At 36.7% G+C, this 15,119-nt stretch overlaps 1 protein-coding gene across 3 annotated transcripts in view; it reads right to left on the bottom strand.

Moving 5' to 3' along the window:
• SLC25A40 (solute carrier family 25 member 40) overlaps positions 1 to 15,119 on the bottom strand; it is a 53,688-nt gene that overhangs the window by 9,582 nt on the left and 28,987 nt on the right. For all 3 annotated transcript variants that reach the window (XM_046669439.1, XM_046669440.1, XM_046669441.1), the window contains 3 exons: positions 4,976 to 5,043; positions 3,140 to 3,264; positions 2,321 to 2,494 (listed from right to left, as the gene is read on the bottom strand). In XM_046669439.1, the coding sequence (XP_046525395.1) occupies positions 2,321 to 2,494; positions 3,140 to 3,264; positions 4,976 to 5,043 (367 nt within the window). The remainder of the gene's footprint in view (positions 1 to 2,320; positions 2,495 to 3,139; positions 3,265 to 4,975; positions 5,044 to 15,119) is intronic.

Below are 15,119 nucleotides of genomic sequence, written 5' to 3' on the forward strand. Positions count from 1 at the left end.
TTTAATTTGATAAAGGATATGCATCAAGAACCTAGAGCAAAAATAATCATTAATGGTGAAACAACAGAACTACTTCCTCTAGAATGAGGAAAATGATAGAGATGCAACATTATCATTGCTACTATTCCAAACTGTAGTAGGCAGCACAGTAAGATAGAAAAAAAAATAAAAGCTACAATGATTAAAGATGAAGAAACAAAGTAGTCATAATTTATAAATTATTGTCTACATAGAACTCAAAAGACAGGCAAATTAGAATTTATAGTAGAGTTCTAAAAGTAGCTGAATGTAACCTAAAATTAATTGCAACACTGCACCAGCTGCAAATATTTAGAAAACTTTTTTTTTAATAGAGCTTTTAAAATAGCTACCAAAAGTTGGGGGTGAGTGGGTATACCTACAAATAAATCTCAAGAAAAAACTGTTGTATATAACCTTTATGAAGAAAATTTTAAATCTCTACTAAAACACTTTAAAGAAGAGTTAAATGACAAAGAGATATGATATTCCTAGGGGAAAAAAATAAGGTAGCATCAAGATTTTTTATAATGCACTAGTAATTTAGACAATACTGTGGTATTAGCACAGGGTCAGACAAAGTGTGCAGTGAAATAGACCCATGTATATATGACATTTGCTGTGACATGCGAATCCCTGGAGCAAGTAGGATTATTCCATGAGTGATGCTGGTACAACTATCTGTCCATGTGAGAGGAAAATAAAACTCAATACTTATTTCAGTCCATAACCCCACATCAATTATGGGTAAATGAATGGCCAATGAAACAGTGCCCAACCTCATTAATAATCAGGGAATGTAAGTTAAAAGTGAGATACCACTTTAATTTACTAGAAAAACAAAAATTAAGAACTTTGACAATAAAAGTGCTGGTGAGGGTATGAAATGAAGCAGAAGGAAGCTGGTAGGTGTGTAGATCTGCACAATCACTTTAGAAAAGAGTTTGATATCACCTAATAAAATTTAAAATATATATATTTATATGAACTAGCAAATCGAACACTGGAGAAATTCTTGTACATGTAAACCAAGAGATTATTAAAAAATGTTCACAGCAGCATTGTTTACTTTTTAATTCACACATAAACAAGAGTAAAAATGAAGAAAACAGTTACACATAAAAAGAAGAATGAGGGCCGGCCCGGTGGCGCAGCAGTTAAGTTCACACGTTCTGCTTCTCAGCGCCCCAGGGTTCACCAGTTCGGATCCCGGGTGCGGACATGGCACCGCTTGGCACGCCATGCTGTGGTAGGCGTCCCACGTATAAAGTAGAGGGCCAGTCTTCCTCAGCAAAAAGAGGAGGACTGGCAGCAGATGTTAGCTCAGGGCTAATCTTCCTCAAAAAAAAAATAACCAGTGAAGATGAATATATGCGGTTTCATGATTTAAAAAACTGCAATGTTCTAGCTCATATTTTGAAGTGGTGACTTCACAGGTATTCATTTTATTAGTATACTTCATAATTTATATCTATATTACTTTTTATCAAATATTATATAATAAAAAATGAAAAATAATAGGCCTAGGAATCTATGATGTTTCTAAACAGCATAACTGAACATAAAAGGTTGAAGAAAAATACTAACGGAAAGGGAAAGATGCATAGAGAGGTGAATGAGAGAGCCCAAGAAAAGGATTAACTCAAAGGGAACAAGAAAAAAAGAGGAAGATTAATACGAGGTCTCAGTAATTATTTCTTTCAGGTCTTAAATGGAACCTTCTGTGATCCACAAGAGAAGTACTACTGAAGTATTCACATTTCACAAGTTACTTGTTAGTTGTGTACTTTTCATGATGTTCTCCCTTTTCATAGTTCAATGATTAGCACAATCTCCTATTTGATTTATAACAGTCTTTTACAGGACACTCATTTAATGGGAGAGAATTTCATCTTTAATAATTGAAAAATGTAGGAGTCAATATAATTCACAGGTGGTTTTAAATGTACTTTATAATATTTTGATTTATAGTAGTTTATTTACCTTACTATTATGATTTATTTAGAATAATGTTAAAGGTAGTTTGCATTATCTAAATATGAATACAATATTTACCACTTAATGTTTAAAAATAAATCAAACACAAGGAGAAAAGAACACCAGGCTTGAATTAGAAACTATTCATTCAATAAAGGCTCATGAAGATTCGGAGAGCCCAACACTGAACTAGGAGTTTGTGGTCACTAAAGAAGATAACTTACCTTTAGCTTTGAAGGGTTTGAAATTTAGTTGATTTAAAAGTAACATATAAATAATACAAAGCTACTTAAAATTTAGAATTTAGTAGTCAGGTAAATCCTACCTGAGAATGGTACATCTCTAAGAACAGTAGGAGCCCAGCCCCTCCAAAGGGAAATCCAACCATCTTCAGATACTTTCTTGCTGACAAATCGATGCAGTTCCTTGTAAGAAAACTTCTTAGATTGCATCTTGGTTCTAATCAGTTCTAATGGACTTATCACAGTTACTGCACCAACTAATACAAACAGGCAAATATAACAAAAACAAAGCCATGTACTATGCTTACACACGTGCAAAAATTAATATGTCATGCATTTTTATATTTTAAACATTTATTCTGAAATGTCTGAAAACCTTAAAATCAAATACCTACTCATGCCAACATATCAATGCAGATGTTTTTCTTGGTAAAGGTATTTCTCAAAAGTCTGTTTTCATATACCTTACTTCTTCTGGTTGCAAGTCTTTTACAAGCAGTTCCAGATATACTATACGTCAACTAGGTCTACCATAAAACCTCTCTCCCACTGCACAGAGAAAAATGTCTTTCTGCATAGAGGCAAATTCCCTTCGGATTAAACTGAATCTCAAAGTCTATAAGAAAAATGACTCAGGACTTTGGCATCAATCTGATATCCTAAAATCTAAAGCCTAAAATCTCAAATCTCTAAGATTCAGCTGATCCCATCTCATTCTGACAGCAATCGTCCGACCATATGGCCTAGAGAGTACAGATATTAACAAATTAGTACACACTACAATGCAAAATATATCTTGCACCAATACTCTATATTTCATACAAATTCTCCATGAATGTCAAAATTTTAAAAGGAGCTTTAAATAGAAATGAAAATGAAAATATAGTAAATTTATTACTTACACCTAGCCACAATTCCAGCAATAATTGGTATGTAGCTTTCATTTTCTTCTAACTTAGATTTGAGAAGAGCAGTTAATTGATCATAGCAGGTAAAATAAATAACTGTGGCAGGAACTGCCATCACTCTGTTAGAAATATACAAACAAAAAAACGTGTACAGAACTATCAAAAGGTTTAAACACATTCTTAAATATAAGCTAAAATACATATTTTGTATAAGTTGAAAACTACAAATCAGTCCATGAGAGCCATTTTCTTTTACTTTAAAAAATTATTAGTGTTTAACTTAGTAGGCAACAAAAAGATGTAAAGTAGATATCTGCCCTCCAGAAGTTTACATTCTAATTGTAAAGATAAGTTACAGAGCACTAGCTCAGGTCATAAATAGGATAAGACAATGAGGACACTTCTCTATCTCCTTGACTTGTTTTATTTGTTTCTGGTCTCTCAAATCTTCCTTCCCAATTACATTTACCATAACATGAAAATCCTTGAAGTAAAAAGTACAAGAGCAACTGTAAAATTCTTCTGAACTACGGACCATATATCATACCTGCTTATAACTGGAAATAAATTACAATTAATATCGCTGAAATTATATATACTAGTTTTGAGGAAATTTCAGTGACATACTCTTTCAAATGAAAATATCAAAAGGAAATTATTAATTAAACACAAAGTTGCAGGCATTATCATGTCATAAATATTAATACAACAAGAAACCCGTCTATGTTTATGGTCTAACTACAGGACATTCACAGACCATACTCTGGAATGCCTAACATTCTATTGTGAAGTTTAAAGATGAGAATTTAGGAATAGGATTGAGTGATAGTCTTAAATCTTCCACTAACTTTACAACTTTAAAATATATGCCTTGAAGTTGACTAATTTGCTTCATAAGAAGACAAATTAGAAAGAAACAAGGCAGAGAAAGGAAAGGTATTTGTTGAGATTTTTAGATTCAGCCTTACCAGTTTACCATATTAATTCATATAACTGCTAGGTAGTAGAAAATTAAATGTATCCAGTAAAGGGAAAATATATGTAAAACAGTATCTCTAATAATTTTAGTAAAATAAATGAAAAGTCAAATGAACACCAAATTCTTAACTTCTAAACAGAAAAAAACCCATAATGCTTGTGCACCAAAATCTTAACACAGCAGGGCTGGTTGCTCAAATCTTCTCTGTCTTTAGGAGGGCCTATTTACACGCTTGACCTCTGGCCAACTCCAAGGAGTTTAGCCCTTAGAATATTCCCTATAGTAAGGTTTTCTGCATGTCTGGAGCACTAAACCAACTTGTCTAGGTTTATTTGTACAAATGACGTGATTTTTTGGTAAATATCTGCTTTCCTTTTGGGGGTTTTGAGTTTTGGTAATCACTACTGGTCATGAAGACAGAATGTGCCTACGTCATCAAACACCGATAAAAGCCCTAGAGTCTGAAATTGAAGTGTGTTCTAAAGCAGAAACACTTTGCACATGCCACTGTAGGTTAAGGCTGGAAGAATAAGCATGTCTTATGTGATGCCATGAAGGAGGACTCTCGTGAAGCCTATGCCTAGTCAACTTCTGTTGTGTCTTTTTCCCTTACTGATTCCGCTTTGTATCTTTTTGCTTTAACAGACCACAGACATGAGTATAACATTCTTCAGGTCTGTGAGTCCTTCCAGCAAATCATGAAATGTGTGAGTTGTCGTGAAACTCACAAAACAATGCTTTAGAAAAAGAAAAAGTTCTAATATTAAAAATTTTGTCCAACCATGCTGATTATAAGGCAAAACAAAACAACCACCATCTTTTAGTAAGAAAAATATTAAATTTCAACTTACAAGGTAGGGGGAAGGCCACTCCACAGGGATTTAACACCCTCATTTCGAATGATTTTCAAAAAGGCATCCTAAAATAATAGAAAAAAGTTGTCAAAATATATACTGGAACATGATATACAAAAAATTTATAGTGATAATCAATCATTGGATTCTTTCAAGCATTTATTTCTCACATCTGAGCTTCTCAGACTTATATATGTTCATTCTTTTTTTTAAAAAAAGGAATTTTCCTCAACTTTCAAACACAAGTAAAGCATTTTTGGATGATACTTTCTGCTTACAGAATAAAATCTGTATTACACAGTTTTGGACTGTTCTACTTATGACTTAGAAACCAAGTTTTTCAAAGATTATTATAAAAAGGCAGTGGAATAATGGCAGAGAATTGGTTAGATTAACTTTCCTGACCAGTTATGAAATCTGAGGGAATATTATTTAAACCCAGTATTTGAAATCTCTGGAGAGGAATCAAAAGCAGGCAGAAACTAGAACAAGGTCTGCTGTTAAAAGACAAACTCCAATGAGTAAGCTTTGCAAGTTTCCAGCTTTCTGCCTGTGGCAGTGGCAAAGAACAGCACATCTACTTGCTTGAAATGGCAAACACAGAGTTCAGGCTAGCAGAATTATCAGAAAGGGAAGAAATTTTGGACAAAGGGCATAAAATCTAAGATTTGCAAACAAAATCACCCACAAGACTCCACTAAATTATGCAATCCCAGGGGAAGACATCAGGGTCCTGGCCAAAAAAAAAAAAGCAGCAGCTGAAGGCTGAGTGGAAATTTCAGCTGCAGCCCACCAGAGGAGAGCCTGAGTTTGGAGTTTGAATCTATCCAAAATTAACTGCCTTCTAGAACAAAACTGACTCTTCAGAAGAATATAAAAGATCCCGAGTCTTTATAATGTATCATGCATAATGTACACTATCCAACCTAGATTCACTAGACATAAAAACAAGAAAATGAGGTCACACTCAAAGAAAAAGTAGTCAACAGAAACCAACACTGAGATGATTTAGATGATGCTATTAGCAGACAAGAACTCTAAAGCAGCTATTACAAATATGCTCAAGAGCTTAAAAGATGATATATGAATAATGAAAGAACAAATTTGGAATTTCAGCAAGAAAACAGTTACTATAAAAAACAGCCAAATGAAAATTCTATACCTGAAATGAAGAATTCACTAAGTGGGCTTAACAGCAGAATGGAGACAGCAGAGAAAGAGTCACTGAACTTGAAGATAGACATTATTCAATCTGAAGAAGGGAGAGAAAAAGAATCAAGAAAAATGAACAGAGGCTCAGAGACCTGAGGGGAAATATCAAATGGTATAACATAGGTTTACTTGGAGTCAAAGAGGAAAGGAAACTGAATGGGACAGGAAATTACCTGATGAAATGATGGCAAAAAACCTTCCCAAATTAGTGAAAGATACCAACTTAGCCCCAAATCTCAAAAAATCCCAAATAGAATAAAAACACTGAAAACAAAAAAAGGAAAGAAAAATTACAAAATATATTTAGAGAAAGAATGATACAAATGAAGGTTAACTTCTCATCATACACACGGGAGGCCAAAAGACAACGTAATGACATATTTAAGACGCTGAAAAAAATTAAGCCAAAATTCTATACGTGGCCAAAATATGCTTCAAGAACACTCAGTAGACATCTCAGATAAACAAAAAATTAGAATACATTGCCAAAATACCTGCAATAAAGAAATGCTGAAAAAAGTTTTCAGAATGAAGGGCCATGATGCCAAATAGTAACTATGATCTTCAAAAATGAAGCAAATACAGGAGAAATGGTAAATATGTGGGTACATATAAAACATATTTTCCCCCTTTCTCCTTTTAACTACTTTAAAAGACATAAGACTATTTAAATCAAAAATTATAACACTGAACTGTGGAATTTATAATGTACAAATATGTAGTATACGTGAAGCAATAGCACAACGGGAGAGGAGGGAGTGAATGGTGTCAAGAACTGGGTAGGGTTTCAGATTTTGCCTACTTGCAAGTTAACAAGTCAGTCTGCCTCAGTCTCATGAGAGCTGACAGAAGACAAGAATCTCTGATGAAGGACAGTTTATTACTTACAGCAATAGCAGTGGACAGAATATCACATTTTTGTGCCAATTCCCTGAGCCCCAATTTCAACAAGGCAATGTGAAGAAGGCTAGCTGACACCTGAACACACAGTGGATAGCATTACAGGAGAGGAAATCTGAGCTTAGGGAACCCAAATCCTTTATAAGGGGTAGTAAGGATACCTTCCCCTTTCTCTAGAGGGAAACATTGTATCTTCCAAGGTTATTCACTATACAAACATCCTTGAAAAGATGGTCAGAAACAAAGGGCAGTCAGTACCTTGCTTACAAGATGTACAGAAATGTGAAATGCCTTTGGAGAACTGTCTCCCTAGAAATGGGAATAGAGGAATCAATACAATATTATTACAATTCAACTAATCCAAAAGAAGGCAGGAAAGGAGGAAAAACCCAAAAAACAAAAAGAGGGAGCAAGTAGAAAAGAAATACCAAGAAGGCAGACTAACACCTAACCATATTAAAAATTACGTTAAAGGTAAGGACCAAATATTCCACTTAAAAGTCAGCAATTGGGGGTTACCCTGTGGCCAAGTGGTTAGTTCGTGTGCTCCACTTAGCAGCTCAGAGTTTCACTGGTTAGGATCCTGGGTGCAGACATGGCACCGCTCATCAGGCCATGCTGAGGTGGCATCTCACATAGCACAACCAGAAGTACCTACAACTAGAATATACAACTATGTACTGGGGGCCTTCAGGGAGAAAAAGAAGGAAAAGACAAAAAAAGATTGGCAACAGATGTTAGCTCAGGTGCCAATCTTAAAAAAAAAGTCAGCAATTGTTAGAGAAGGTGAAAAAACAACAGCCTAACTACATGTTGTCTCTGAGTAAAAGAACGGAGAAAGATATACCACATAAACAGAAAGCTGGAGTAGCTATATTACTATCAGATAAAAGACTTCAAGATAATGAATATTACCAGTGATAAAGACAGACATTCCACTATAATAAAAATATATCAGAAAAACATATCAAGTGTAAATGTGTATGTCCCTAATAACAGGGCTTCAAAACCCAGGAAGCAAACTTGACACGACTAAAAGGGCAAACAGACACACGCTCAATCATTATTGAAGATTTTTACATCTTCTCTCAGTGAATGATAGAACATTTAAAACAAAAGGTCAGTAAGAATTTAGAAAATCTAAATGAAACAAGTCACCCTGACCTATGGTCTATAGAACACTATACCCAACAATTACAGAACATAGGTTTTAAAGTGCATATAAAATATTCACCAAGATAGATCATATGTCGGGCCATTCAACAAGACTCAGTAAATTTCAACAATGTAAAAACATACAGAATATGTCCTCTGACTACAATGTAATTAAATTAGGAATCAGGAACAATAATATATCTAGAAAAAATCCAATTATTGGGAAATTAAATATTATACTTCTAAATAACCCAAAGCAAAAAAGGAAATTACAAGGGAAATTAGATATTTCAACTGATTGATAATGAAAACACAACTTCAAAATTTGTGGGATACAGCTAATTTAGTGCTCTGAAGGAAATTTATAGTTTTAAATGCTTAGTTGAGAAAAGGAGGCACTTAAAATCAATAACCCACGTTTCCACCCAAGAAAGTAGAAGAGCAAGACCAAAATAAACCCAAAGAAGAATTCTGCTTTCTGGTCCTACATGTGAAGAGATTGAAGTCATCACTCCCATCCTCACAACAAGAAAAAAGCTGAACAAACTGAAAAATCAACAACTCTTCTTAGATTCATCAGACAATTGAGATCACAGGGCAAACCTCTACCCTGAAAATTGAAGAGACAGTCGAAATCAGAGTCTCACAGCCTACCAGAATAGAAGCCTGCATTTGAAACTAGTATCAACAGGAACACTTTAAACTGTAACTGACAAACTGCTGGAAGCTCAGTGCAGACTAACTTGAGAACTAATCAAAAACTGAGGTGCCTACTGCTGGTGGGAATGCAAAGAGGAGCAGCCACTATGGAAAAGATTATGGAGATTTCTCAAAAAACTAAAAATAGGAATACCATATGACCCAACTATCCCACTAGTGGGTATCTATTCAAAGAAATTGAAATCAACAATTCAAAGTGACTTATGCACCCCTCTGTTCATTGCAGCATTATTCACAACATCCAAGACACGGAAGCAACCCAAGTGTTCATCACCTGATGACTGGATAAAGAAAATGTGGTATATATACAATGGAATGCTACTCAGCCATAAAAAAAGACAAAATCACCCCTTTTGCAACAACATGGATGGATCTTGAGAATATTACATTAAGCAAAATAAGCGAGCCAGAGAAAGACAAACACCAGATAATTTCACTCATATGTGAAGATAAACAAACACATGGACAAAGAAAACAGTTCAGTGGTTGACAGGGGAAGGGGGCTGCAGGGGGTGGGCACAGGGGGTGAAGGGGAGCACTTATGTGGTGACGGATAAGTAATAATGTACAAGTGAAATCTCACAATGTTGTAAACTATTATGAACACAATAAAAAAAGAAAAGACCCTGAGGTGCCTTTTGTAGGAGGGCCCCCTCACACTTTCATGATTTTTAGCTCCATCAGCCCTACCAAATTTTCACTGTGAAGATCAAAGAAAAATCCCCTCTTGTTTCAATCAGGGGAAGGGGCAAAGTAACACTTGGACATATATCTAAAACCTCTGTTCTCCTTAACAAAGCCTATACTCAAGGGAAACTATTTTACCAGAGCCTAAACCACTGGGGTTTTACCAAAACCTAACCAGCTTGGGGTAAGGGAAATATCCAACTCATGCTCATTAAAAAACACTACAGAATGTTTCCCTTCTTCCACATCTTACCACCACATCAACAGGGCTCCTGTAAAACAAGAGAGGATGACAGCTAAAAGAACTGAAGCCTCAGACTCTATTCGAGGAGTCTCTAGGAAAACCCAAAGACAACAGGCAAGACGAACTGGGACACTAGAGGAAATTTTAGTCTCTGACAACAGAGCAACAACAAGCAGTAAGCAAAGCGTAACTTCTAACCAGACAAACATAAAATCTCACATTAAAAATCTATCTACCTCAGTTTGTTTTACCCAACACCTCATGTCTGGTTCTCAACAAAAAAAAATTACAAAGCATGCTAAAAGGCAAAAAACACAATCTGAAGAGACAAAGCAAGCACCAGAACCAGACTCAGATATGGCAGAGATTTTGCAATTATCACACTGGGAATTTAAAATAATTATGATGAATATGCTAAGGGTTCTTTTTTTGAGGAAGATTAGCCCTGAGCTAACATCTGCCACCAATCCTCCTCTTTTTGCTGAGGAAGACTGGCCCTGAGCTAACAGCTATGCCCACTCCCATCTTCCTCTACTTTATGTGGGACACCTGCCACAGCATGGCTTGACAAGCAGTGCATAGGTCCACACCTGGGATCCAAACCGGCAAACTCCAGGCTGCCAAAGCAGAACATGTGAACTTAACCACTGTCCTACCAGGCCAGCCCCTAATGGTTCTAATGGTAGTGCCAGAGGAGGAGTAGTGGAGAGTCAGGACTTTCACCACCACCCTACAGTAATGAGATCATCCTACCAGTGTCAGCAGAAACCACAAGGGGAGCCAGAACTCCCATCCCTCTTGTTTGTTTGGGCTGATATAACAAAATACCACAGACTGGGTAGCTTATAAACAACAGAAATTTATTTCTCACAGTTCCAGAGGCTGGAAGTCCAAAATCAGGGTGCCAGCAAGGTCAGGTGAGGGCTCTCTTCTGGGTTGCAGACTTCTCATTGTATTCTCACATAGTGGAAGGGGCAAGAGAGCTCTCTGGAGTCTCTTTCATAAGGGTGTTAATCTCACTCATGAGATCTCTGCCCTCACAACCTAATCACTTCCCAAAGGCCCCATCTACTAAGATCATCACATCAGGCATTAGGATTTCAACCATGAATTTGAAGGGGGTAGGGCACAAACACTCAGACCATAGCACCTGTCTAACAGTAAAGAGATCCTCCCCTACACTGTGTGTCAAGGGAGACTGAGCAAGGAACCTGGACAGCTCTATCCAGTAGTAACAACGTGGCACCCTTCTTCCTCTGAGTTAACAGTATCAAAAAGCCAATCAAAATAGAATGTTTAAATGAGATCCAAAGTATCATAACATAATACTCAAAATTTCCTGGTTTCAATAAAAAATCTTTTGTCATTCTAAGAACCAGGAAGATGTCAAACTGAACAAAAAGAGACAATAAACAGACACCAACACTGAGATAACAGATATTAGAATTATCTGACAAAGATTTTAAAAGTCAACATGAAAGTCATTGAATGATCATTTACAAACATGTCTGAAACAAATGAAAAATTAGAAAGCCTCAGCAAAGACTATAAACACAAAAACCTTACAGATCAAAACACAATTCTAAAAAATGTTCAAGTAATACATAAGAAGGCAGGAAAAATAAAACAGGGCAAACAAAAAATGAAATGATAGTCTTAAGCTCTAACATAGCTGTAATTTCATTAAATATAAACAGTCTAAATACATCAATTAAAAGAAGAAAATTAAGTGGGCCAGCCTGATGGCATAGTGGTTAAGTTTGCACACTCTGCTGCAGCAGCCTGGGGTTTGTGGGTTTGGATCCCGGGCACAGACACACACACCACTCATCAAGCCATGCTGTGGTGGCATCCCATGTACAAAACAGAGGAAGACTGGCACAGACATTAGCTGAGCAACAATTTTCCTCAAGCAAAAAGAGGAAGATGGGCAACTGATGTTAGCTCAGGACCAATCTTTCTCACCAAAAAAAAGAGAAAAAAAGATGAAAATTGACAGTGCTTTAAAAAACATGACAATTATATGCTGTCTACAAGAAACTCCAATTATAATGATATAGGCAGGTTGAAAACGGATTGGAAGATTGAACACAGTAAAGATGTCATTTCTCCCCCAAATAAATATGTAGGTTTAACACAATTCCTATAAAAAAAATCTCAGCAGGATTTTTTGTAGATATAAACAAGACCATTCTAAAATTTATATGGAAAGACAAAGGAACTTTAGGAATAGCTAAAACAACTTTGAAAAAGAAAAATAACAATAAAGTGGGAGGAATTGGTCTACCTGATTTCAGGACTTATTCTATAGCTACAGTAATTAAGACTGGGGTACTGATACAGGTAATAGACAAATAGATAAATTGGCCAGAACAAAGAATCCAGAAATCCACACATTATGCCTAACTGATTTTTGACACAGGAGCTTAATGGAGGAAAGACAGCCTTTTGTGCAACTGGACATCCAGAGGCAAAAACAACGACTCAAAACAGACTGAGGACTTTAATGTAAAATGTAAAGCTACAAAACGTTCAGGAAAAAAAATAGGAGAAAATTTCAGGTCTAAGGTAAATAGAGAGTTCCTAGACTTGACACCAAAAGCATGATCTATACAGAAAAAAAATTGATAAATTGGACTTCATCAAAATTAAAAACGTTTACTCCATGAAAGACTTTATTTCAGTGGATGAAAAGACAAGTTGGAGAGTGGGAAAAAATATTTGAAACCACACATTCAACAGAGGACTAGTATCTAGATTATATAAAGAGCTCTCAAAACTCAAGTATAAACAGTTCAACTAGAAAATGGGCAAAAGACATGAAGAGCCATTTCAATGAAGAGGATATACTGATGGCTAATAAGCACATGAAAAGATGTTCAACATCATTAGCCACTAGGGAAAAGCAAATTAAAATCATAATGAGATACCACTGCACACCTATCATAAACACTAAAATAAAAATAGTGACAACACCAAGTGCTAGTGAGGATGTGGACAAATTAGATCAGACATACATTGCTGCTGAGAATGCAAAATAGTACTGCCAGTCTAAAAAACAGGCCGGCAGTTTCTTAAACCCTAAACATGCAACTACCATATGACCCAGCAACTGCAGTCCTGAGCACTTATCTCAGAGAAATGACGACTAACAGTGATACTGTGATTTATATTAAGAAATGTACATATTGGTCTTCATCCATGGTTCCTAGCACACAGCTCCTAAAACTCTTATAACTTCCTAAGTGATACAGAATAATGCAAGCACCTTTTGTTATAATAGTTTTTTTGTCCTCAATCCTGAAATAGCTCCAGAGGATAAAGGTAAAAGGAGTGTCCTTTGTTATTCATAACAAGCCCTTTTCAACCACACCTGAGTTTATGTTAATGAGGTGATTTTGGAAAGCCCCTAGGTAACCACAAGATGGGGGCTGACTGCCAGGGAAATCAACCAAGTGAGTAGAAGGTTAGAACTTTCAGCCCTACCCCCCTGCCCAATCCCACTCTCCAACCTCAGAGAGGGACTGAAGGTTGAATTAATCACTGAACGCCAATGACTTAATCAATCATGCCTACATAATAAATCCTCCATAAAAATTCCCAAAGTATGGAGTTTGGAAGCTTCTAGGTTGGGGAACAGAGAGGTGCTGGGAGGGTAGCACATCTGGAGAGGGCATGGAGGCTCCACACCCCTTCCCCAAAGACTTGCCCTATGCATCTGTTCTATCTGGCTGTATCCTTTCAGAATAAACTGGCAATCAAGTAAGCAAACTGTTCTCCTGAGTTCTGTAAGCCATTGTAGCAAATCATCAAACCCAAAGAGGGGGTTCTGGGAAACTCCAATTTATAGCCAGTCAGTCAGAAACACAGGTGACAACCTGGACTTGTGACTGGTGTCTGAAGTGGGAGCAGTCTTGTGGTACTGAGCCCTCTTAATCTGTGGGATCTGACACTAACTGCAGGTAGATGGTGTCAGAACTGAGTTAAATTGTAGGATACCCAGTTGGTGTCCACAGATAACTGGAGAATAGCTTGGTGTGGGGGAAAAAACACACATGTCTGGCTCAGAAGTGTTCAGAGAGAAAAACAGCGAGTAGTTTTTTGTTATACTCACTTTCACATAAAAACCTGTGAATGAATGTATGTAGCAGCTTTATTTAGAACAGCCAAAACTTGGAAACAACCCACAAAACAAACTGTGGTACATCCATACCATGGAATACTACTGAGCAATAAAAAGGAACAAACTATTGATACTTGCAACAATTTGGATGAATCTCAGATAATTATCCCAAGTGAAAAGTGCCAATCCCAAAATGTTATGATCCATTTATATAACATGCTTGAAATGACAAAATTATATAAATGGAGAACAGATTGGTGGTTGCCAGGAGTTAAGGAATGGTGAGAGAAATAGGTGTGGCTATAAAAGGGAAACAGGAAGGATCCTTGAGGCGATAGAACCGTTCTGTATCTTAACTGCATCAATGTCAATATCCTAGTTGTGACATTGTACTTGTCTTATAAGATGTTACCACTGGGAGAAACTGGAAAAAGGGTACATGAGACCCATCTGTATATTTTTCTTTCTTTCCTTCTTTTTTTGAGGAAGATTAGCCCTGAGCTAACTATTGCCAATGCTCCTCTTTTTGCTGAGGAAGACTGGCCCTGAGCTAACATCCATGCCCATCTTCCTCTACTTTATATGTGGGACACCGACCACAGCATGGCTTTTGCCAAGCGGTGCCATGTCCGCACCTGGGATCCAAACCAGTGAACCCTGGGCCGCCAAGAAGCAGAACGTGCAAACTTAACTGCTGCGCCACCAAGCCAGCTCCTGTATATCTTTCTTAAAACTGCATATGATCTACAATTATCTCAAAATAAAGTTTAATTTAAAAAAATTTACTCATTTTTTTCTTTCTACATAAAAAACCATGAATGAAAAGAAAATGAAGAGTTAAAAACAAAGAAGCACTGGGGCTGGCCCCGTGGCCGAGCGGTTAAGTTCGCGTGCTCCGCTGCAGGCGGCCCAGTGTTTCGTTGGTTCGAATCCTGGGCGCGGACATGGCACTGCTCATCAAACCACGCTGAGGCGGCATCCCACATGCCACAACTAGAAGGACCCACAACAAAGAATATACAACTGTGTACCGGGGGGCTTTGGGGAGAAAAAGGAAAAATAAAATCTTTAAAAAAAAAAAAAAACAAAGAAGCACTTCC

Source organism: Equus quagga, chromosome 8, assembly GCF_021613505.1.
Source record: "Equus quagga isolate Etosha38 chromosome 8, UCLA_HA_Equagga_1.0, whole genome shotgun sequence".
In the NCBI taxonomy this organism is placed as follows: domain Eukaryota; kingdom Metazoa; phylum Chordata; class Mammalia; order Perissodactyla; family Equidae; genus Equus; species Equus quagga.